The 25,439-nt window shown below is 47.6% G+C and overlaps 1 protein-coding gene and 1 long non-coding RNA gene across 2 annotated transcripts in view; one reads left to right on the top strand and one right to left on the bottom strand.

The window, feature by feature from the left end:
* LOC122481049 overlaps positions 1–6,794 on the bottom strand; it is a 17,982-nt gene extending 11,188 nt beyond the window's left edge. Inside the window, exon 1 of the long non-coding RNA XR_006296738.1 lies at positions 5,226–6,794. This is a non-coding gene — a long non-coding RNA (uncharacterized LOC122481049). The remainder of the gene's footprint in view (positions 1–5,225) is intronic.
* On the top strand, positions 6,784–25,439 carry ACP6 (acid phosphatase 6, lysophosphatidic). Its single transcript, XM_043576030.1, has 10 exons — positions 6,784–7,489; positions 14,824–14,952; positions 15,069–15,199; positions 15,535–15,614; positions 18,287–18,374; positions 19,236–19,368; positions 20,469–20,569; positions 22,692–22,787; positions 24,437–24,602; positions 25,240–25,439. The coding sequence occupies exons 1-10, from the start codon at positions 7,274–7,276 to the stop codon at positions 25,381–25,383; spliced, it is 1,284 nt and encodes a 427-aa protein (XP_043431965.1). The 5' UTR covers positions 6,784–7,273; the 3' UTR covers positions 25,384–25,439.

The raw sequence follows: 25,439 nt of genomic DNA, 5'->3' as shown, positions 1-25,439 counted from the left end.
GATGTGGGGCTTGAACCCTCAAACCCTGAGATCATGATCTGAGCCAAAGTCGGGCACTCAACCAACTGAGCCACCGAGGCACCCCTAACAATTTTTTTATTGGTTACAAGCTACAAGCCATATATATATATATATACACATATGTATATGTATATATGCATGTGTGTGTGTGTATCTTCCAAAAAAGTATTTCTCATTTGTTTTCATCTTCCTATTTTATCTTACCTAAGTAGAGATGTTAATGCAGATACCATATTAATGCCAATAGTGTCTGTTCATATTCCATTTGCTGGAAAGTCTTTGTAAGAGATAAGAATCATTTCTGCATTAGAAGCTTTCCTTTGGTGGTTGCTATTTTCTTCTTTTGCTTGAAGTTTATGGAAGTATAGAAGACAGCTTTCTCAACAAGCTCACCTATAGTCAAAGTCTTTAAAAAAATTTTTTTTACATTTATTTGTTTTTGAGAAACAGAGTGAGACAAAGCGTGAGCAGGGGAGGGGCAGAGAGAGATGGAGACACAGAATCTGAAGCAGGCTCCAGGCTCTGGGCAAGCGGTCAGCACCGAGCCTGATGCGGGGTTCGAACCCACAAACTGTGAGATCACGACCTGAGCCAAAGTCGGACGCTCAACCGACTGAGCCACCCAGGTGCCCCATCTATATAGTCCAAGTCTTAATGAAGCATGTCTGTGGTATATCAAGACGTAAATAATTGAGATTTTTTTTTTAAACTCCTAAATTAACAGTATGACACCAACAGAAATACCAGTATTCCAGGTATAAAGCAGCACGGAATACCAGACTGGTGGGCCACTGAACGCTGATACCAAGAATCATCCTGTGGGCAAAGGGGAGCCAATACAAGTGTTTACACAAGGAAATGACGGAGGTACAGAGGCAGAGTAGACATACCTAATTGGAGTTCTAAGAGCTGCAGGAGAGGATTAAGCCCACGTCCCTCTGCTGAAAGGTGAGCAACTTCGCCGTGAGCCCCTGACAAGGCGCACAGGGGGTTGATTAATAACAGGACGAAAGACGGGAGAAAGGTGTGGAAGACATCTGCTGTGTCCCCTCATCATCCATTGTCCCTTTGCTGCTGAGAACAGTTCTCTGAGTCTCCTTTGAAGAGCTGCTTTCACCCCTCTGCTCGTTTGCTTTGGGTGGGTTTCACTTACTTCCCCATCAACTCCAGGGATGGTCAGAAATGATTTGTTCAGAAATTAAGCATGTGTCCCGAATCTGGCAAGTGATTCTGAGGCCCAGGATCTCTGTTTGCATGAAGGGAAAAAAAGCTCATTGTTTCCAGCTAAGCTGAACGGGGAAGAGCGACGGCCACGGTGCAAACCAGGGGCAGCCTAGCAGTCGCCAGACAGTTTGAAGTTACCCGGTTTGAGGCTCAAAGCAACAGAGAGAGAGAAATGAAGCTGGAGGCCGCAATAGAAGTCAGAAACCATCTGTATGTCCTCTTTGGAAAAACATCCATTCAGGGCTTCTGCCCATTTCTTTTCATTAGAAACCAATGTTATCAGTGCTTCTAGCCAGCTAAGCCTGAGGCAGTTCTGAAGTTTTCCATAACGTGGGCTAATCAATTCCTCTCTTTTCTTTCCTCCTGTTAACCCAGCTTGAATCAAGTTTTCTGCCACTTGTGACCCAACAAGTGCTAAATGATATTCAAGAAAATAATCGAGGAAGCCATCAATCACTGAGGTGATAACAGGAAGAGAGAGACTTACTGGTGAGAAGTTCTGAAGGAAAACCAACGTTTTAATCTCACATGTTGGAGGGATACCACACACGCGATATAGCACACAAATTACTAACCCCTTCCCCAGCATAAGTTTAGCAGTATCTACCTGGGGCTCATATTATAGGTCCAGATGTTACACGGGCAGGGGCTCTAATTCAAACTACCCAGCAATCCAATTATAATTATGTACTTATGTTATATCTTTATAATTAATATGATAATACATAAGTAACATTATTTTTTTTATTATTATTACTATTGATGGGTTTTCTCTTTTCCAAACTTATTGGGGAAAAGAGAAAACCCATCACTGGGGGAAATAATTTGTTGGAGGTGAAACTATCAATCTTACCTGCCTCAATGTGTGTCTTTACCTCCTTCTTCCCTATCTTGCTGGGAGAGGTGACCCTTAATGAAAGACATAACCCTCCAGTGGATGGCTGATCTTAATTGGAGAGGTGGGACTTCTCCTGTTCAAGGTGGATCCTTCCTCCTTTCTTTATCATACCTTCTCCCACCTCCTTAAGGGCTTTGTCCTATCAATGATTCCTTTTTTCTTGCTTCCTCTCTACTGGCAATTTTCTCCCATTTTTATAAAAAATCCCCCTGTACTAAAATAACGCCGTCCTAGACTATCAGTAGTTCTGAAAGTGTGATCTGAAGAGCTCCTATATCAGAATCACCTGGGGGTACATGTCTAAAACTAAAATTACTAAAATTGCAGAGTCCTGGACCCCACCCCGATCTGTAAGACTCAATGGTGCCCTGGAACCTGCACTTTGACAAACCCTCCAGGTGATTCCAATGCACCAGGCAATGGTGCACTACCCTCTCTTGTGTGTACTGTGAATATTTCACTTTCCCATGATCCTCAAATCTTCAAAAGCATCAAGCCTGGCTCCCCTCCCATACACATACTGATTTTGCAGAAAAAAGAACCATTAAAGGAAAAAAAAAAACCCTCTAATTCCCATATTATAAAGGTAACTCCATTCATGGGGTGCCTGAGTGGTTCAGTCAGTTAAGCGTCTGACTTTGGCTCAGGTCATGATCTCACGGTTCGTGAGTTCGAGCCCCGTGTTGGGCTCTGTGCTGACAGCGCGGAGCCTGGAGCTATGAGCTCTGTGTCTCTCTCTCTCTCTCTGTTTGCCCCTCCCCTGCTCAGGCTCTGTCTCTCTTTCTCTCTCAAAAATAAATAAACATTAAAAAAAAAAAGAAAAAAAAGAAACGTAACTCCATTCACACACACCCACCCTTTCTACTTTTCCTCCTGTCAACATGGAAAATATGTACTTTCTCCTTCTGAGGCTAATTATGACATCTGAGTTCATTTGTCCCCTTTTCCTACCCTCCTAAGCGCTCCACTCGATCTTCTATCCTGTCTCTTATATTTTTAACCTCTCCATATCCACAGCCTTCTTTTTATCAACATTTAAACATATGTACAATTGACCCTCAGACAACACGGGGTTAGAAGTGCTGACCTCTCCCTCCCGGCGCCCGGAGTCAAAAGTCCACCTATAACTTTTGGCTCCCCAAACACTTGACTACTAACAGCCTACTGTCGACCAGCAGTGTTACTGGTAACACAAGCAGTCAGTTAACACGCAGTTTGTACGTTATGTGTATTAGGTACGGTAGGCTTACAATCAAGCAAACTAGTAAAAAGAAAATGTTATTAAGAAAAACATACAGGAGAGGGGCGCCTGGGTGGCTCAGTTGGTTAAGCAGGCGACTTCAGCTCAGGTCATGATCTCACAGTTCGTGAGTTGGAGCCCCATATGGGGCTCTCTGCTGTAAGCTCTGAGCCCACGTGGGATCCTTTGTCTCCCTCTCTCTCTGCCCCTCCCCCACATGCATGCACTTTTGTCTCTCTCCAAATAAATAAATAAACATTAAAAAAATCATAAGGGAGAGAAAACACACTTACAGTATGTACTGTAATTACTGAAAAAACATCCATGTGTAAGCGTACACGCCCTGCTCACACCTGTGTTGTTCAAGGGTCAACTGTGCAAACATCTCCCATCTTCAAGACGATTCTCCCTTAACTTCATGAACCAAACACCTCCAGCGACTGTACTCATTCACCTCCTCTTGTCGGCTAAACTTCTTCAAGATGTCTACACTTACTGCCCACTTGCTGCCCACTTCTGTTTAATTCCCACCCCGCTATTTTCCTGCAACTTCTCTCACTAAAATGACCCCAAATTCCTTTGTCGTTAAATCCAGTGGACACTCAGTCTGCACGTTATTGGACCTTTCAGTTCCATTTGACACTGTCGTCCATTCCCTTCTTGGAACCTTGGCTTCCTTGATATCTCACTCTCTTCTTCCTATCTCTGTGCTGCTCCTTCCCACTCTCCTTCTCAGGCTTCTCTCCCTCTGCCCTTCCCTTAAACGGCAGACCTGTCCTAGCCCCCTTTTTTTTGCTTGCCCCACTCGATCCACTCGCCCCATGAATCTTACCCAGGCCTATTGTTTCAGCTAATAACTAGGTGCAGAAGAACCTCATGTATACATTCCCATCTGAGCTCCAGACCCACACAACCAATTATCTAGAAGGCATTTCTACTTAGATGCCTCACGGGTACCTCACATCAGATATATTCAAAATTACCTTGGCAACTTCCGCTCGACCCCCTTCCAGGTAAAAAGGCATTCTCGTGGAGCTGCCCAAGTCAGGAATTTACCAGTGATCCTTGACTCCTTCCTCCCTCTCTCTCCCCGTTAACTCCCTCCTAAATGTTTCACACTCGGAACAGCCTTTCCCCAATCTTGCTCCCTTCCCATCCAGGGTGATACCCTGGAAGAAAAGGCCACAGTTATACTGACCAAATATTTGCTGTAGTTAATTTAAAAGTAGGCTCCAAGCTTCCTGTCAACCCAGTAAAAATGAAGGAAAAGTAATCTTCACAGTTTATAATCCTCATATATATTTATAATCCTCATATTTATACATATTTATAATCCTCAACTATAATCCTCATAGTTTATAATCCTCGTTAGAGTAACTAACACGTTACTCTAAAAGAAATTTCTCAGGAGGAGATTTATATAGGGAGCAAAATGTGATGAAATGGACAATGTTCTCAACAGCACTCCTGTGATAGATCCTATAATTTCACTCGGCAAGTATTTTTGGAGTACTTACTATGAACCAGGCTCTGTGCTCACCACTGCACATAAAACAAGTGAATGTGGTTCTTTCTTATCTAATCTCATGATTAAAACCAATTTGGGCATCATGTTAAATGCCACTGTCTGCACACAATTTGGTGGGTTTCCCAAGCCATCCCTGCCTGATGGTAAAACTGGGGTCACAACAACAGCAATTCAGTTCGTCCACCTCCTCCCCTCTCCCCCCGGGGCCATCCCCAGACCCTAGGGCGTGACTTCACGATGTCTAGCCTTTCCTTTAAACCGCAGCTCACTTAAAAAAAAAAAAAATTATAAACAAACAAACAAATGGCACTTACCAGCAGTATCAGCACCACCATGTATCACGTACTCAATATTTATAGGACTCCCCAAGAGTTGTCGTATATGTGCTGACAAACAGTGCTCTCAGCCACCACACAGAATCTGTCATTTTCCAACCTAACCTGCTCTGGCTTCCTGCGGAGATCCACTGCTAAGATATCCCCAGCGCAGTCACCCCAACCACACATGTGTGTCCCGGCCAATGTGTGTGTCCCGCTGCTCTTGCTTAAATAGGTCAAAGGTGCTGCTCCTGATGCTTGACAAACTTGTGCTGAGGCTGCCAGAGTGGAGGGTGTGGGCTAGGGTGGCCTGTCCATTGTGGCCGAAGGTACTGGTTCTCAGATGCCAACGTTACGTCATCTTAAAGCTTACCCTGATGTACTGAAGCTGCCGAAGCTGTTCAAATTATCAGGGTCCTTCCGCACAAAAGTTGTACCATGTTTTGCCACGATGTGGAAAACAGATATCTCTAACTACGGGGATTATAGTTTCCAAAGCAGTGTTGTCTGGCACTCCCGGGGCCTATAGAAAAACAGCTTTCAGTTTGTACTCACATCAGGATGCACAATAAGACTTTGAAGAGAGTCCAACCAGGCAGGGGTGAGGCCAGGGGGAAAACTGTGACAATGAGCCCGTTCCAAAATCACCCTTCCCCCATAGTAGGGTATTCATAACCTTGCAGCTTGCTGAACAAGCTTAGATCCAGGTCAGAAGTCATACTCCGTAAGTATGTTGTCTTCAGATTTGGCCCAGTTTGATCCAGGACTAAAAATCAGAAGGATTTAGGAACTGGTTAGATGGCCTATATTCAGAGTCTTCTCACACAGGTCTCTCCTCTCAACTTGACCTTTGCCTTCAGACACAGCTGGTTCCATTATGTTCTGTTGTCAAGATTTAGAACCCAGGCTTGAGGCAGTCCTATATGCAAGAGAAACCAGACCAACAGGTGCTTACAGGTCACACTGTCCTTTGTAAATTAAGGTGTTTAGTCACTGGGACACTCATAGGCAGGCCCTGGATTTTTCCACAAGAAATATTATGGATATAAGTGAGCTTAAAGTTTTACGTGTATGCGACAACTTGGGCCTCTTTGAATTCAGAAGGGGCCGTTTAATCTTTAATCTTGGTAAGTGAAGATTAAATATAAAACGCCTAGTGCCATCCTTCGCAAGGGGTGATCACTCAGTAAACTGGTGTCTGGGCTCTTAGCCTCACAGACCCCAGCTTCCAGGACGGAAGTGTCCTACACGCCTTAGACTCAAAATTACTCCCCTCTATCACCCAGTTCTACCCCAGTCTTCTCTTTTCCTACCTTATCGGCCAGGCAAAGTCGCGGATTCATTCCTACCAACTACATTGACCACCCAGTCCCGGAGACTTGGACCCTCAGCTGCTGGGGAGCGAGATGCAAAGTCTGGGGCAAGAAATTACCTCCCAGCGCGGAGCCCGCCGCGCGCAGCCTTGTGGGAGTTGTAGTTCTCACAACCCAGAGCCTCCAAAGAGGCGTCACCGCGGGACTCGTTTTCCCGTGCTCCTCGGCGCGGATCCACTTGGGACTGGTCCCTGGGTGGTTGCAGTGGTAGAGTGCGAGCTTGCTGACCGAAAAGTGGAATCCGGTCCCCTGTGTTCGTGGAGTCTCAGCCGCCGAGGATCTCAGGGCTGGTTCCCGTCCCTTCGGAGCCCCGGAGGCCAAACTGGGATTACAAGTTTAAGGTTTCCTAGAGGGCGAAAGATAAGGAGCCGACCTCCCCCCCCCCCCCCCCCCCCCCCCCCGCTGCGGTGTCTGCTGCGGGAGCGGCCAACCCCTACCCGAGTTAAAACTCCCGGGGAGTCTTCGCTGCTCCCACCTCCGCTTCTCCCGCCACGCTCCCACTTGGGGTTCCCCCCACCAGGGCCGCGAGTCGCCGCGGTCGCCGCAGCTTGGCTGCGGGCTGGATGTGCGCCCCCGCGGATTCCCGGGAATCTGGAAGCGGCCGCTGAGCCGCGGCGCGGGCGGAAAGTTTGTATTCGCCCCGTGCAGCCTCACCCCGCAGGGGCGTCCACCATGATCACCCGTGTCTTCAGCATGCGCGTGTGGGCCCCGGTGGGCGTCTTGACTTCGCTGGCGTATTGCGTCCACCAGCGGCGGGTGGCCCGGGCCGAGACCCCGGGGGCGCCTAGCCAGCGTCCCGTCGACCGGAGTCTGCTGGAATTGAAAATGGTGCAGGTCGTGTTCCGACACGGGGCGCGGAGTCCTCTCAAGCCGCTCCCGCGGGAGCAGGTGAGAGGTCGGCCGGGGCCGGGACTGGTGGGGCAAGGACCGGGGCGGTCGACCGCAGGCGGACCGGGCGCCTGGCCCCGAAACACACCTTGGGAGTTTTACCCTCATCGAGCGGGATTCCGGCTGGATCCAGACCAGAGGAATACTGCAGTACCTTGAGCAGAGGGGCTGGCCTGGCACTGCTAGCCGCCCATCCTCCTCGTACCCTCCGGATGTTGGGCACCCCGGGGACTTCTAGTTGTAACCCCTGATTGATGGCAGTGGTGTAGCACAGTTGGTAGCACTGCGCTGCTTGGAGGGCTTAGAAATCGCCTAGGGATCTTGTTCAAATGAAGATTCGAATCCAGCAGGTGTGTGGGGTAGAGCCTGAGATGCTGCATTTCTAACAGATGCTTGGGTGAACTTGAGAATGAAAGTGTAGTGCATTTCTGTGTGACTGTTTGAAGGTTGTCAACAGTTGCAGGAACCCCCATAACTGGGATTACAGCGGGTAGCAGAGGTCAACATCTTTGGAAACAGGTATCACAGCGGCTTTCAGTTTGCTGGAGATCATTTGAGATCCTTGAAGGCTTTTTTTTTTTTTTTTTTTTAAATAAGTGCTGTATCTTGGGTCTTATTTTCTATTTTGGGTTTCTAAAACTATCGTGGAAGGGATTTGAGGTAGGAAAACATTTTTAATTGGCTAGTCCTGTGTTTATAATGTCTTAAAATCTACCAGGTTTGGCCAGGGTAATTATGACTAAAGCACAAATAGTTTCTATTTATTTATTTATTTTTTTAATGTTTGTTTATTTTGAGAGAGAGAGAGAGAGTAAGCAGGAGAGGGAGAAAGGGAGAGAGCATCCCAAGCAGGCTCCGCACTGTCAGCCGCAGAGCCCCACAGGAGGCTGCAACTCACAAATTGGGAGACCATGACCTGAGCCAATATCAAGAGCCTGAGCTCAATTGGCTGACCCACCCAGGAGCCCCTAGGTGTTTTTTGTTTTTGTTTTTGTTTTGTTTTTTAATGATTAACCTTCCTGGATTTGATTTTTGGAGAGAGGCAGTTGAGGTCTCTGGCCTTTGGTGCAAGCAGGCCTGTAATTGAAGAACTGGCTTCCCAGCGAAGATAAAGAGGCAGCCTGAAATCCTCAGGCCCCCAGCTGTCACACTTACCTGTGGAGTGCTTTTGCATTAATTGGTCCTCCAGGCTGATGTTGGAGCAAGTTCAATAGATGTCTAAACCTCATATTTGGCATTCTCTTCATGATCATCATTGCTTTCCAGAAACCCTTAGGGTTGTGTCCTCACAGTGTCCAACTGAAAATCTGGTTTTTAAAGCTGGCCACACATGAACTCAAACCTTTAAAGCATCTCCCACATGAATAAACAAATTTTGGCAGGCACTTAATTCTGCTACCAGATTTCTAGTTAGCCTTTCTGAATGGCTGTACCACTTTCCATCTGGTATTGGAATTTTTTTTTTCTCATCTTCCCTCCTCCCCCACCCCCCCACCCCCACCGTTCCTTCCTTTCTTTTTGATGCTTTTTCAATCCCTTACTCTCCCTTTTTGTGTTTTTACTAAATCTTCCTTGTGACTTTTGCACATCGCCCATCTCATGTGCACTCCCCCCTTCTTCGTTTATTCTTGTTACAGAAAGGCTGGAAAGTAACATAGGGATAGAAGACTCATCACGTTAAAGACAAAGCTGTCGGTGGTAGCAGAGAATTAAAGTCTGAGTGTCTAGGCTTGGGCCTAATATATACAGGATATATACTCCCTTAAGGCCTGAGAAAGATTTAGATTCTTTTAGGACTTCTTCCTGAGCTAGCGGGGGTGTGATGGCTACCTTCTGCCATTCTGTTGGAAGGCGCAGTTTGTAGCTCAGGTAGAATGCCAGCTTCATTCTCTTCTGTCTGTGTAGCCACAAAGTAAGAAGCATCTGAGTCCATGGCCTCCCTTTGCAGTTAGGGAAGGCACGTCACCTCCTGCCTGCTCACATTCTCCAGACGTCAGGCCAATGCATTAAACATCTTCGATTAGCACAAATGCCAGGGGTGGGACCAAACCTCTTTCCATTTAGGCTGTGAGCCTGTGTCTTTGGCTCCCTGTAACTTGTTTCTGGATGATTTCTCTCAGGTTTTCTTTTCAAGGTCCAGTTTGATAACGGTTGTTATTGGGATTTTCTAATCTTCCTGGTTCTGTTACTAACTGTAGTCAGAAGGGACCACCTGGTAGCAATTCTAAAATGAAAATTGCCTTTGGTAGATGTTTCCAGGCTTGTGACTGGTTAATGGATGAATACAAGTGACAAGTCACTTCATTCAGTTATCTCAGAAATCTTCAGAGAGCAGCATTGTTTAAAACGAGGTGTGTTATTGAGTTGTTTTCATTTGGCTTGAATGGCTGTTGACTTAATTTGTCTTCCTTTAGCTGTGCTTGGGAATATAAGCTCTGGAACTTGGTTGGCTGTTTTTTTCTGATCATGAGATTCCACTCAAGTACATATTCACAAGATAAGTGTGGCCCTGCTTTCAGATTTCCCTTAGTTCACCTCTAGGCAAGATGGCCTCCAACTCAGGCAGGTTCCTCCAGTTTTTATAAAGTAAAGTCTAGCTTATCTCAGTTCCACTGTTGATTAAGGCATTTGGGTTCCTATTTATTTGGTAATGTAGGCCAGCTGGAAGGCGTACTGTTAGTCTAATTGTTACTCAATACTTACCCAGAGCTCAGCTAAGAGAAGCACTCACTATTCAGGAAGCGTGGCATGAAGGATGTGCCCATAGCCCCATTCATTCCTCTGGAGCAGTGTTCATGACTGCTTGTTCTTGGAAAGACTTTGGACTCCGATGGGGAGCTTTCAAAAATATTGATGCCTGGGTGTCCCTTCTGGAGATTCTGATTTAACTGGCCCAGAGCATCCAGACATGGCAACATTTTCTCTGGTGGAGCTTTAGAATTATCTGGACTGGATAGCATTAACAAAGTTGAGGCCCCATCCCAGGAGAGCCAGATGTGATGAGCTCAGGATGGGGCTGTTTTGTTTTGTTTTGTTTCGTTTGTGATGCCAGTGTGCAGCCAAGGTTTCAAACCACCGCTTTATTCTAAAATCCACACCTGGAAGGGTTTTGTTTACTTTTATGCAGATTTTGTCTTTTACCTCTGGAATGTAGCATATCAATCCCGGTATAGTACTGTCTTCACAGAAATGTGCTTTGGTGAGATGCCATCATTCTGTGTTGAGAAAACTATGAGAAACAATCCCACAGAACTCGTTGCTGTGACTAGTGAAAAGATGTTCATTATATTACTCTATCCTCTTTATGAGGACCCTTGGGAGGAATTTGTCTGTTCGCATTAGAAGTGGTATGCTTCTCCTGAACAGTTGGCTTGCTTTTATCTTTAAGCTTGTCTAGCTGATCGAGTTTCTCCCTTCATAAAAGCCAGAAAGCTTAGCGCTGAATCTTTGGCCCACCTACAGTGAAATCCGTGGGTCTTTAGAGTGTACCTTTTTGAGAGACTTTATTTCCGTATCCAGTTTTTGTCCCCATACTTGTTTGCTGTTGTCTTTCTTGCCTACTTTGAATGGGTTGTCTTACTCTGTTTTAGCTCTTGTTATCCTCTCCTTTAAGTTAGTTCTTAAAAATGGGGCATAAATAAGTAAGATTTTAAAGTTAGTCTTTGCCATGAACTCGGAAGCTGAAGAGCAGGAACAAGAATGAGAGTGTGTGTTGGGGGGGGAGGCGCGGTTAGACACCATGTATGGAACTAGTGTATCGTGTAGTCTTAAAAACTTGAAAACGTGCATTGTAGATTTGGCATGAACTGGACCGCCAGGAGTCATCTCTTGGGAAACACCAAAGATCCTCTGTTGGTGAATTGTCGCTAATAAGAGGAGATTTCTTAAGTGAGCCTGAATAGACCCTGTGGACTTGGTATCGGAGCCTGTGCTAGACAATGGCCTTACCAGGATGGATAATTCAGCCTCGGCTGTAAAAGAATTTTAAGATGTGCTAAAGGAGAAAGAAAAGAGATTCCTATGCTGGGAGCCCTGGGAACGCAAAGAAGGTACCTCAAACTTAAAACCGAACTCAGTTTGTCTGTTCTTCTGCGTTGGCCTTAGTTTTAGTCGAGGAGGACCTCTATTACCCTTGTCGCCTTAGGCACCCAGGCTCAAAACCAACGTAATTTCTTTCTTCAACCTTCCTTATTTACCTACCAACATAGCCCCCACATAAGGCTTTTATCCACTCACTTGCCAGGTTTGACTCGAATCTCTTGCACCCACCCCTTCTATTCCTACTGCCTTAGATGGGGCCTTAGGCCCTCCTCTGCAGACATCAGAGAGTTGGCTTCTGCATCTAGACTTCCCATTCTAGTTATGATCTATGCTGCTGGTTGTCAAGCTATTCCCTGGAGCCTGTGGCCTCAGAGGGTATGAGGGGCTACGGCTCTGTGTTCCCACTCCTGCTTCAACTAGAGGAACTCCAGTTTTTGCCTTTGTATGTGGAAATCTAAAGTTAAACTCTACTTGGTATTTGCTAATTAAAAATTTTGTGGGGCGCACGGGTGGCCCAGTAAGCTGACCATCTGACTCTTGATTTTGACTCAGGTCATGATCTCGCATTTCGGGAGTTTGAGTTCTGCATCGGGCCCTGCACAGACAGTGTGGAGCCTGCTTGGGATTCTCTGTCCATCTCTCTCTCTCTCTCTCTGCCCTTCCCTCACTCTTTCTCTTTCTGTCTCAAAATAAATAAATAAACTTAACAACAACAAACTGGGCTGTTATTTAAAAAAAAAAAAGTTTCAAAACTGGTCCCAGGTTGAAGCCAATCAAACCACTTCTTTCCTACATGGCATTCTCGGCCATCTCTGCTTCGCTCAAGCTTCTTTCCTATTCTTGGAATTCTGAATACCAGTCTCTCCTTACCCACCTTTTACTCTCAAGTCCAGGTCTTTGCTTTTCTAAATCGTCTTCACTTCAAAGGCCATCCCTTCATGAAACTTTTCCTGAATCCCCAGCCAGAAGAGGTCTGTCTCTCCTTTGAACTACTGTGACCCTCATCTGGTTTCTTGTGGCACACAGTTTCTGTTTTTGGTGCTGCCGTCCTTTCCATTCTAGCTTGCTAGCTCTGCTAACCCGAAAACCTAGAAAAGGCAGGATCATGCTATCTCAGTCTTGGTTTCTTCCACAAGGTATGGCAGATCATCTGTGTACGGGCCCTTTGCTGGGCTTCCAAAATGCAAGGGTAAATCGATGACCCAATCTCTCTTCTCCGAGCAGGACTGCCGAGCAGGACAGACTAGTAAGGGAGCTCTTCTAATACAGTTTGGTAAAGGCCACCAAAAAGAGCCACCGAGGCTACTTTGAGACCATGGGGCCATTGACACAGCTCCTGGGAACGTTTAAGCTGTCTTGCGAAATAAGCAGAAATCTTTTCAGATGAAAGGGAAAAGAAAATTCCAGGTAGAAGGAACATGAGGTTGAAAAGCTAGGAAGTTCGAGGACGGTGCTGTAGAAAACAACGTTGTGTGGCTAGAGAGTAAGTGTGGAGGGCAGGGAAGAAATGGTGAAGAGAGAGAAGGAGAGGCAGGGGCCATCATGCAGCTGTGAGCCCCGGAAGGGTTTTATGCAGGCAAGTTACAGGATCAAAACTTTGGAAGGAGGAGCCATAGTTACAGGATGGTAAGAAGAAGGTCTGTGCTCTGAACACCCAGTCTTCTGATGTCAGTTGCTGCAGCTCCAGTGGGGGAAGAGGCCCAGGTCTGGAGGACTGGCTGCAGGTGGGACTAAGACAATGCCCTTTGAAAGATAGAGGGTTTCCTTTGTGTAAATGGAACCTGGGGTCCCCCCCCAGTGGTGCTCCCCTTGGCTATTTCTGGGAGGGGCCAAGATAGATACAGTGCTACAAGACATAGTAAGTTTTCAAATGTTAGTTTTAAAAGGAATGGGAAATCGCATAGTGGGAAACTGAGTTAAATGATCTTGTAATTTTAAGTGCTACACGTCTCCCGCTCTCTCTTCACCATTTCTTCCCAGTCCTCCACACTTACGCTCTAGCCACACAACGTTGTTTTCTACAACACCGTCCTCGTACTTTTAAGAAGACAAGCACTAAAAGCTAGAGTAGTCACTGAAGGGAAGTAAGACTTGAGCTGTCATTGGACCTTGAAGAGAAGCTGGATGGGCAGGAGTCCCTCCGAGCACAGGAAGCAAGTTGAAAGAAGATGCAGAGGAAGCAGTGGGCATGGTCTGATCTGGGGACGGGAGGAGAGAGGTACAGTGACACTATAGCAGGGGACAGGGGCTCGGCCGAGGTGTAGGAGTCCTGGAATGCCAGGTGCCTATCTCTTGAAACATTAGGAAACAACTATTGACATGATGAAAGTGGCTTAGCAAGATTAATGGGGGGCAGGGAATTGTATCTATGTATGGATTGTGGGGGTGGAGGGAAGGGAGTCAGTCACACGCTTTTGCCTGAGGTAGTAAGGTTTTACACTCTTACCAGATAAAAGGAGGACCTTTGGGAATGACTTTTTTCCTAGCCAGTGATCCATAGAGTTTAGTGCGGCTGGTGGAGTAGTGGGGGAGAGTCAGAGGTTTGAGTTTTGGGGCCTAGGAGACCTGTGGCATCATTGCGAGCGACGTAATGTGTTCGGGAGAGGAGCTGGCATATGGGAAGAAGAAAAGATTTTCGTTTTTAAAATTGGAGTCATCACATCTGACTCAGCGAGTGTAAGAGTTTCATGGGCAGTTGGAGCTCTGAGACCTGTGGCTACTGGGGATGTTTTGAAACCGTGACAGTAGAGCGGAGCAGGAGCCAGACTGCAAGGAGAAAAGGAAGATGGTGAAGAAGTGAAGAAGGGGCAGCCCCTTGTTTGAGAAACTCGATGAAAGGAAGGCAAGGGGACATTAGGTAAAGCCCTTAAGGGCAGGGGAGGCATAGAAACCTGGAGGTTGATTCCTGGAAAAATCTTACAAGTGTCTGCTCACTGAGGTCATACTATTTTTATTCATTCATTTATTCATTCATTCACCAAGTATTTGCATGCCAGGCCTTCTGGTGACTTCTCCCCTTTACTGCAGTCTGGGCTTAGTGCCAGAGCAGCGTCTTAATAGCCAGTGCTAGTGGAGCAGTAACAGGGCTTGGGCTGAGGGTACCCGGAATAATAAATTACTGTCTTTTCTTCCTTTAATTGGAGCTAGAGTTAAAGCTTCTTTCCTTCCCATGGGAAGGTTGTGAGTCTAGTGTCTGTGATCCCAGCTATGTCTTTCAGGTGCTGCTGGATATTAATGCTATAAGTTTCAAGAACCTTCTAAACAATGTGTTGTTTTTTTTGTGGTCATAACAGGCAGAGTGGAATCTCCAGCTATTAGAGGTCCCACCCCAAACTCAGTTTGATTACACTGTCACCAATCTAGCTGGTGGCCTGAAACCACATTCTCCTTTCGACTCTCAGTACCGTAAGACCGTACTCAAGGTGAGCATTGCCTCCCTGCCCTGGGAAGCCCCCTGTAAAGTTTCCATGGTTTTCTCTGGGCTGAGTTTTGCAGACGGGGAGGTTATTTTCATGCTTCTCTTTCTGCCCCGCACCAGGGAGGCATGTTTTCTGGACAGCTGACTAATGTGGGCATGCAGCAGATGTTTGCCCTAGGACAGAGGCTGAGGAAGAGCTATGTGGAGGACATCCCCTTTCTTTCACCAACCTTCAACCCACTGGAGGTCTTGTGAGTCACTTGTAAAAGGGACGTGGCTTCCATTTTAAGATCTTACACATGAGGAAACCTGTACTGACCCCCCAGGATGGTGCCCATTCTCACCCAAGGTAGTTTGGGGCAGTTCCCCTTATATAACAGCATCCTGTGAACATGTGGTCAGTGGAGATCACGTTCATTGGCTTTTGGGTCCCTTGGGGCACCCATCCCGCAGAGAAAGGATTCCTCCCAGTCCCATTGCCCCCCTCATGTGATCTTAAAGCCTCCCAGTTGCTCTGTAGGATGAGACAGTGTATAGAATCAAATCTTCCTTTTTTGAGTGTCTCTACCTTTTTGTTTTTTTCCAGTGTTCGTTCCACTAATATATATCGGAATCTGGAGTCTACCCGATGTTTGCTGGCTGGGCTTTTCCAAAGTCAGAAAGAAGGTTTGAGTTTGGAGTCTAGAAGTCTGCCCTGTCCCTGAGGAGCTTTTTCTTCTTCCTTCCAAAGCCCTTCCGCCTCTCTTTCTTCGTGCGTTTTCCTTCGGTTTCTCTTCTCCTGCACACGTGGCTTCCATGGCGTGCCTACTCTGGTGGGCCCTCGCTTGTCTGGCCTCCTGCTGGCCTTGCCGGCCTGACCTCCACCTCCATGGTGATGTGTCAGCCACTCTGATGTGCCTCTGGCCCCTGACTTCTCCTCTTAAGCGTCTACACAGGCCACTTAAGGCATCCCCAGCCAGGTCTTGTGAATAATACTGGGGCTTTTTGCTTAGGTAAGACACCGCTGAAAAGGAGGGAGGGCAGGAGGAACACTTAGCCGAGACCCAAGCCTGCTGCCATTGGCTTGGTCTTGGTGTTAACCCACAGCATGACTCAGATGGTATTAACAGTATTCTGTTCAGCCTTTCCTCACTGAGAAAGTCTATTGAGTTTGGGTTTTAACATGTTCAACCGGTGAGTGATTACAGCTAGTGGTGCCCAGCCTTTTCACCACCAAGGACCACATGTGTTATTTTCCCTCATGGATCTTATGTATTGAGGGCCTTTGACTATCAGAGGGACCTTCATTTTGCCATTTATACTTGACTGAAATTTACATGTAATTGCCAGTCTGAGTTTCATATCCTCACGACCTCACCAATATTGAAATACTAAAATGGTGCTATAAGGCAAAGGTTCTTGCTTAGCTTCTTTTGTAGTATCTCAAATAGATATAAAATTGCCATCAGGCTTATTAAAACAAACAAACAAACAAACAACAACTATGTAAAAGAATAGAAACCTCCAGGGTTTCTCCTCTGGGAAGGCCAGCCTGACCCTAGTCGGGGTTGGATACAGCTGCTAATTCTGGCTGAAATTGGCTGCTGAGCACAAGCAGGGTGTGTCTGAGTAACATAGAGCAAACAGAGGGGCTGCCCCTTAGGAGCCCCTGAGCTTTGGAAGAGTCCACAGTGCCTGGCCTTCTGAGAGCTCTTCACTTGCCCAGCTTCGAAGAGGCAAATAAATACCCTTTCCTCTGAAACACCAAAAGTAGGAAAGCTGTTTCTTGAAGGCAGGCTGACCTACAGGCAGGTCTCGGACCGAGACTGCCCCATATTCCCAACAGGGAGGGAAGTGGTGTCACCACGAGCCACTGGACCCGCATGCCCTGGGACTCCAATTTGACCATGTCCCAAAGCTTTTTTAGTAGCTTTGTATCTATTGTATTGCCGTAGGCAATAGTATCCCCAATTTACAGATAACAGAATTCGGGCACAGAGAGGCTAAATGACTTTCCCAGGAACACACAGCTGGTAAATGGTGGAACAGGGATTCAAAGTATGGCAGTCTGGCTTCAGAATCTAATACTCTTCATCTTTACACTCTGCCGCTCAGAGGACACATCTGTCTGGAGAGGGCCTCTGATCATTTGCCCGACAAAGTGTGTCTGAATTTTGATATTCTAGTAAAGTTACCATATGCTACTAGAATTTTGACTGTCACATTTTTGTTTGGGAATAATAGCTCTTTGGGGCTTAGATTCACCTAATCACCCTGTATTGATCGGAGTGAATTCCGGAGAGCTGCTGACAGCAGCTGTCTCTTTGCCATTTAGAGAAGGTTGGTCTTGAGTTGTGTAGCAAAGGAAGCTGCCATAGGCCCTTGCCATCTCTGGCACAGAGCAAAGCCTTGGAAGGTGTTAGAGCACCTTCTCTGGGTATTGATGGGAGGGGATAAAGGTACTTGTGAGCTCTGAGAAGTAGCGGGCTCCTGCGAGGTATACAGTTGACCTTTGAACATGGGTTTGAACTGCATGGGTCCACTTACGCATGGGTCCACTTACACATAAATTTTTTTTTTGTAAGTACAGTACAGAACTATAAAAGTATATTTTCTCTTATTCTTAATATTTTCTTTTCTCTAGCTTACTTGGTTGTAAGAATACAGTATGTAATACATATAACATACAAAAGATGGGTTAGTCAACTATTTATGTTATTGGTAAGGCTTCCAGTCAACAGTAGGCTATCAGTAGTTAAGTTTTGGGGGAATCAAAAATTATACATGGATCTTTGACTGCATGGGGGGATTGGTGACCTTAACCTCCGGGTTGTTCAAGGGTCAACTGTATAATAAGAAACATTATTTGTGGTCTAACGTGTGGTTCTTGGCAATTCATCTGGAAACCTGGCTTTCCTTTTAGGCAAGGCTGTGGGGTCTGACAGGATTTGTGGCCTTGTGGTGGCTTTCCTTAGATTGTCATGCGCTGAGTCACTACATTGGTCTATAGGATTGGACTTTAAGAGGCAAGAAAGTCACCTAGTTCTGATGGAGTCCGGGACAGCTCATTCTTTGTTAGAATGCCCAAGTCTGATCCAGGTCTGTACCTGCTCTAGTCATATGTGGCCCAATAGGAGGGGTTGTGCCAGACAGAACAAGGCTGCTCCTTGCTTTCTCCATTTCTCAGCCCATAGAAGAGCTGCTGTTGGCAAGGCCAGGGCATGTTCAAGGCAGTTACTGTCCTGAAACAGTGACCTTGATGATCTGTCTCCTAAAGCAGACAAGAGAAGGAGGGGGTGGGGATGCTGGGAGGGACAAGCTGAAGCCTCTTCCTGCCTGTGCTCTCACCTTCCTTCCAGGACCCGTCGTCATCCACACTGATGAAGCAAGCTCTGAAGTCTTGTACCCCAACTACCAGAACTGTTGGAGCCTGCAGGAGAGAACGAGGTAACCGCCCTGGCTTCTTGCTCAATGGGGGGGTGGGGGGGGGGAGAGGTGGAGGGGGGTGTGGACAGCCAGCCTCGTGGCACTTCTGCTTGCAGGACTCTGCCTGACCTGAGGGCCTGTCCAGGCTTACTGTGTTGGTGGGTGAGTGGTGGGAAGGATTGCTTTGCACTCAGGCCTGCCATCACTGTCCGGGAAATGAAGGTCTTGCTCACAGCGGCAGGCCTCTAGGGAAGGTACAGCAAGCCTACGGGAGGCCACCTGCTGGGCCAGAGAACCGGTACCAACAGCCCGAGCTGGGTTTGCCTTTACAAACTATTGTCCTCTCGGCCATCATGGGCTCTCCGAGGGGGCCGACGAAACTGTCAGGTTAGGTAGAAGGCAATGAAACAGGTCATAAAACTGCAAATCCACATGGGCAAGCAGAAGACCCAGATTTCCCTCCTCTTACCAGCTTGCTGCCCTGTAGAATGGCTCGGTTTGGGCTCAGGGCGCTTTTCAGCATTCAGATATTTCTGGGCTGCACAAAGACTATGTAGTATGTGTTCCACAGAAGACAGAGAATATTGTTTTCAAGCAGACTGCAGGGCCATGGTTGTATCATTTTGGGTATAATAGAAGAAAATGCTAGAGTGGAATTTGGAAATCCAGGCTATTATTCTAGCTCTGGTACCTGTTAACTTATTTTATAAGTCATTTGAATTCATAGAACCTTAGTTGACTCGTGTAAGATGGGACTAAACCCAGCTAACCCCAACGTCTTATTATTGAAGATTAAATGAGATCCCAAATGATGAATGAGATACACTTTGTAAACTGTTAATTACTATACAATATAAGGGTTTCCTTTTTATTTTTTGGCAGGGGCCGGAGGCAGGCTGCCTGTTTGCAGCCAGGAATCTCCGAGGATTTGCAAAAGGTGAAGGAAGGGATGGGCATTGCCAGTAATGATGGAGTAGACTTCCTCAGCCTCCTTGACAATGTGGCTGCTGAGCAGGTTGGGTGACTGTCCTTCTCTGGCCCTGGGGGTTGGGGGGCTGGGGATAGGCAGCTGGACCTACTGGCTCCTGAGTTAGACTTGGGCGGAGGGGTATGGCCTAGGGGTGTGGGTGGAGGGGAGGGGTGTGGGCGGAGGGGTGTGGGGTGGAGGTGAAGGTGGAGGCAGAGGTCTCCCTTTATGGAGGCAGCTGTGGGAGGACGTGCAGGTGGGGTGGATGTGGGAGCGGAGGGATAGGGCCCATGTAGGGAGGACTCCTCACTTGGTTAGGCACATGGTCATTTAATTCTAGATCAGAGTTTCTCGAGGCACATTCCCCAGAATACCTATGATGTGAATGTGTACATCCCGGGCCAGCAGGGGCAGGGTGGGTGATGGGTAGGGAGGGATTGCTGTCTGACTGTTTTGGAATCTCTGTTATATCACCTTGTGGAGAGTCTCTACACACAGCAGCATATTAAAGAATCTGAGAAGTAAAGAAAGCTGATCAGTCTTTAAATCTATTTTTCCCAAATGTATCGAGCCATAGATTCTTTATCTAATGGATACTGAAGACCACCCAATGGGAAAGCCTTCTCTAGATTCAAAAGGCAGACACCCAACGGTGCAGTGTAGCCTGGGTCCCCCTTCCTTCTCTTGTCCGGACGACAGTGTGCCCTGAAGGCAGAAATGCCCTGTGCTTATGGGTAATATAGATGTAAGGTTATAAGGTGAGAGTTTATATAAAAGTGTTTACATGGCATACTTTTTAGAAATCCATTTTGGGAAAATAAAAGCCATGTGGAAATTTACGAATTCCTTGCTCTGTGTTTTATTTATGTATTTTTATAGTTTAAAAAAAAATACAAATGCTTTTCATTTTGGAGTAGACGGAAACCATCAGAAAGGGAGGAAAAACAGCTTCCTCCCCGCCCCCCCACCCCGGGCCTCCAGATCTCTAGGAATTGCTTTAGAAGGGCCTTGGGGGTGTAGCTTTGGGGGCTGCTGAGGCCCTCCCAGGTAGAAGACAGGCCCCTGAAGGCTTTGTGGAAGCTGGTCAGTTGCCGAGCTCAGCGAACGAGAAGCATTTCTTTGTGAAACTGTCCCTGTGGCCCTTCCAGGTGCACAGCCTCCCGAGCTGCCCCACACTGAGGAGATTTGCACAGATGATCGAGCAGAGAGCTGTGGACACGGCCTTGTACGTTATGCAGAGGGAAGACAGGTGAGAAGCCTTCAGCCACCGTCACTAAGTCACGCTCGGTCAGGCCTCCCTGTGTGTGGGGAAAAGGGTTCACCAGGCCTGTTCACACCTGCCAGCGCATGTCTCTACATGTGCTGAGGTGGAAATCACCCTGTTCTGCTGGCCTGTTGGGTGGGTTCGGCCCTGCGTCCTTATACTTCTGGAGCTGGGACTGGTGAGCTGGTGCTTCTGTTCACTGTTAGGCAGAACCAGGAGTCACCTCTCGACTGAGTTTCTCTTAATCACTGACTTTTTCCCCATTTGCTTTAAGTTTCAAAGGGTTTGGGTGGGGAGAGCTGACGGAAGAATAATGATTGCTGACTTTGTTCATCAGTTTACAACTTACAAGCCATTTTCCTGTTCTCGCTATGAGGTAGGTGTCATTTCCCTGTCAGGGTCCAAGTCCTGGCTTAATAGATGAAGTAGGTGTGAGCCTCCCCTAGGCTCAGCTAGCTGCCAGGACTTAGGCTCTTCTGATTATCAGTCCTGTGTTTTCTGTGTTGCTTATACTTAGGGCTCTGTTTTTAGAAGGCCTGTTTCTTGCCTACCAGAATGGAGAGTTTCTCTCTTAACCAAATTAAAAAATAAAACACCTTTTTCTGGTTGGTTAAGAATATCCAGCTTGCACTCAGAATAGGTAACTTGGTAGAGAAGGAGATGGGAAAGAGAGGATCAGTCCTGGGGAAGAGAAGTGTGAGCAAAATCCAGCTAACGTTTCAGGAATTTGCAGGGTCTGTTGCATAAGGGTAAGGACCCCTGGCTGCTTTTCTCCCGCTCAGATTCAGTGTGTCCGCTTGTGTACTTGCTCGGGGCCTCCAGAAGACTCCAGCTGTGCCAGCCAGCCTTCCCTCATCTGTTCCTGAAGTGGCCCCACCAGACCTAACTTATCACTCACTGTCCCCCCGTGCTTCCCCCCCACACACACTTAGTAAATATTTTAGACTTTATGGCCCATACATTATCTGTTGCAGCCACTCATTTCTGCCCATGTAGCATGAACACAGCCATAGATGATACGCAAACAAGTGGGTATGGCTATATTCCAAGTTAAACTTTATTTATAGAACAGGCAGGTGGAGCGGATTTGGCCAATGGCCGTAGTTTGTTTTCTCCCAGTGTAAAGCATTTTAAATAAGCCTTGACTCTTCTTTGCATTTCAGTTAGCCCTGGTTTCATAAAACTGATGTTTCCTCAAGGACAAATTGGATGGCCTCACAGTGCCAGCCAACTTGGCTTGGCCTGTGTACCTTCTTCTGGAAAGTAGATGTTGCATATGGTATTGGTTGCCTACCCCCCATCCATTACTTCAACATTCCCGTTTATTTACACATTATACACATCGTAAGGGTGGTCATGTATTTACCCAGTCACCATGAAAGGATTGCTCCAAGCCAGTCATGATGACCTCGTTCCCTTTTGTCCAGATTGGGCTCTGGGAATTTCTGGAAGAGGTTTTGTCCTCTTCGATAAAAAGTGAGAGGCACCACGACCAAGCCTTTGTGCCGCTTCCTGCACAGCTTCCTGCTCAGCTTACTGCTTCATTTACCACTGGGAGACAGGCTTTGAGCCGCAGCAGCCACCCTGTGATCATAAGGCACAAGCCCGAGGGGGAAAGTGGCGTGGCCACCGTGCCAACCCTGCGGGCACCACCGCTGAACTTTGTGTTGTATCAGATACATCTGACACGTCCTTGTGGTCTACACTCCAAAGGAGGAGGACTGGCATCTGGGAAGCCTAGCTTGGGATGCTGTTCCTTCCTATCCCTTTTCTAAGGGCCTTCTGGAATTCCTGGAAATCATTATGCCCTGCCCTTCCCAGCTTGTTCTTTTCTCCCTGAGGGCCTGGTTCTTCCTGACTTACCCTGGTTACCACTGCCGTTCCAGTTGTGTTCTTACCAGATCCACATTCTGGCGCTTTTGTTGTTGGACGTCTCTGTGCACAGAGAACCCTCACGCCAGAGGTGGCTCCACGCGCCCCCCTCCCACCCCCACCATCCCGCAGGTTACTCTCTCCTCCGCCGTCTGATTGGGCTCATGAGGTCCCGGTGGCAGACCTGCCCGCAGCCCCGTGTGCCGGCAGCTTCAGTGTTGTTTACTTGCCGCAGGGAGAGCCTTCAGATGGCAGTTGGCCCATTCCTCCACATCCTGGAGAGCAACCTGCGGAAAGTCACGGACCCTGCCACCGCACCAGGCAAGACCAGGTACCTGCCACAGCAACTGGCTTTTGTGCGGCCAAGGGCAGGAGAGGCCTCTGGCTGCAAGGGCTGGGGGCTGGGGTGCTGGGGGGCAGGTTCTAGGGGGGCAAGAACCAGGCTGTCAGTGACAGTAGGCAGTTGTGTAAGAGGCCAGGAGTCCCAAAGACGTTCACAACATTGTTACCATTCTTCCTGCTGCAGCAGTCCTGCCATGGTTTGAAAATTTTATGTTAGTGATTAAGAACCCTAAATTTATTTTTCCTTTTTTTTTTTACTAATGGAACATGTGTGAAAGAGTAGCTAATTATGATATCATGCTGATACAATTGCTGAATAGACTGTTTAGTTGGAACACCTTCACCGAGGGTATGATATCCGCGAGGCGTTTTTAAATGTCGGAAGTAGCACCTAAACCTCTGTCGCCACTTTGTAGTGCCTGGAACCTGGCTGGGGGCACAGATTTGGAATGTGACGTGTCCTGGGCATTTGCTGGGCAGAGTGTGATCTACAGGTGAACAGCTTCACCGCTACTGGGGGAGCTTCTAGATTTGGACTGACCTATTGAATCAGGATCTGCATTTTAACAAGATCCCCAGGGGTTTATGCACACACTGCAGTTGAAGCGCTGTTGTAGGCGGCCTTCTTTAGAGAGATTGTACATAGCTAGAAACTCACGAACGTGGGAACAGTAGGGGACAGTGAGGTAACATAGGAACATTCAGGAACTTTGGGCCAGATTTATAAGAGCAGATCATACCAGTGCCCTTCCCTGTCCTTCACAGCACCTGCAGTGACAGTACATTTCTCACTGGCCCTGGCCACCTTGCCCCCCTTGACTTTGTATCTGTAGAATACTACAGGGTCCAGTGTTAGTCTTCTAGTTTAAGAGTCAACACATAGGGGTGCCTGGGTGGCTCAGTCTGTTGAGCATCCGACTCTTGGTTTTGGCTCAGGTCATGATCTCACAGTTCCTGAGTTTGAGCCCCACGACGGGCTCCATGCTGACAGAGCAGAGCCTGTCTAGGATTCTCTCTCCTTCTCTGCCCCTCCCCTGCTCACACATGTGTGTGCGCTCTCTCTCGAAATAAACTAAAAGAAAAAAAAAGTCAACACATGAAATCCTTGATCTTTTTAAAGAGATAGATGCAGGGGATGGGCAGATAAAGATAAAAATGGCACCTTTCTTACTGATTAAAGCCCTTTGGAGAATATATTGAAGGCCAAACAGGCTTATTAATATTCCTTTGAAATGAACTTAATTCCCCCGAACTGCAAGCCTCCCCAACAAGGAGGAGCATGCTGTACTACACTCATCACACAACTGAGAGCAGGAGGGACATTTGCCACAGGCAGGCAGGTCCCAAGGGGAGAAGAGAGGTAGGACCAAGTGACCCATGCTCGGTTTCGACTTCAAAACTCATCAGGGGAGGGGTGAGTGGGTGGGTGGGCAAGCAGGTGGGCAAGAAGGGAAGGCCAGCTATCCCAGTGGGGATCCCTCCTCATGAAAATATGAGAGTGGCATCAAGGTTCCCCCAGCATCTACTTCAAAGCAGTTTTCCATCAGGCTCACTGATAAGTGTCAAAGGAGGCAGACATCATCCTGGTCTTCTGAGTCCTGAGGGAAAGGCCTATAGAGAACTGTTTCCTCCTTGCAGAAAGCTGTACCTCTATGCGGCTCACGATGTGACCCTCATGCCTCTCTTAATCATCCTGGGGATTTTTGACCACAAATGGCCCCCGTTTGCTGTTGATCTAACCATGGAACTCTACCAGCACCGGGAATCTAAGGAGTGGTTTGTGCAGCTCTATTACCGTGGGGAGGTAAGGTGGCGAGGCACCCTTCCTCCAACCCTGCTCACCTGGTTTACCGCCAAGGCTCCCTCCTTGGGCCCAGTGGAGTCTCCTTGGTACAATCAGCTCTCTGGACCCAATAGAGTGACTCACAGCCATGGCCCAGAGACAGGGCAGAACTGGAAATATGGTGGCAGGCTGGGATTTGGGCCTTATCATGAGCCTGCTACAGACTCCTTCTAGGAACAGGACCCCCTCCTCCTGAGTGTCTCTGCCAGGATGTGGCATCCTGACTGGGAGTCTGTGTTGAAAATTAATGCTGGTGTCCTTGGGAGGCAGTGTGCTGTCTGCACTGCGGTGCCTCAGCTGCTGTCCGGGTCAGGCGCTGGAGCACCCCACCCCCGCCCAGGGCAGACTTTCGCCTCCCAGCTCAGGGGTATGATGTGACCGTGTCTCCTCGGTCAATTCAAGAAGCAGTTCTTGAGTGACCGTCTCAAGTAGGGCATGGTGCGCCTATTCCGGAAGCTGACCGGCTAGTGGGGCCTTCCAGGCTGTTACATGTGTGCATGCACACACCATTGGGTCAAGTTCCTCAGACCTCTGGGCACAGCTGAAAACAGCAGGCCAGGGTCCTCAGTGGCCCCGCTGAGTTTTGTCTCTTCCCCAGGAGCAGGTGCCAAAAGGATGCCCTGACCAGCTCTGTCCACTGGACAAGTTCTTAAACACCCTGTCAGCTTACACCTTGAGCCCAGAAAAATACCACACACTCTGCTCTCAAGCACATGTGATTGAACTTGGAGATGGAGAGTGACCAATGTATACAAACAGGATGTGTTGGTTTTTTCAATAAAATGCCTTAACACACTG

The sequence above is a fragment of the Prionailurus bengalensis genome, chromosome C1 (genome assembly GCF_016509475.1).
Source record: "Prionailurus bengalensis isolate Pbe53 chromosome C1, Fcat_Pben_1.1_paternal_pri, whole genome shotgun sequence".
NCBI lineage: Eukaryota > Metazoa > Chordata > Mammalia > Carnivora > Felidae > Prionailurus > Prionailurus bengalensis.
The sequence above is the reverse complement of the archived record's forward strand: the minus strand, read 5'-3'. Positions and strand labels throughout refer to the sequence as shown.

Bases quoted from the DNA above. Each gene is read 5' to 3' on its own strand.
- ACP6 (XM_043576030.1), top strand. From the start codon at position 7,274: ATGATCACCCGTGTCTTCAGCATGCGCGTGTGGGCCCCGGTGGGCGTC. The intron at 18,375-19,235 runs GTAACCGCCCTG...ATTTTTTGGCAG, and splicing joins AGCCTGCAGGAGAGAACGAG to GGGCCGGAGGCAGGCTGCCT. The intron at 19,369-20,468 runs GTTGGGTGACTG...TGGCCCTTCCAG, and splicing joins ACAATGTGGCTGCTGAGCAG to GTGCACAGCCTCCCGAGCTG.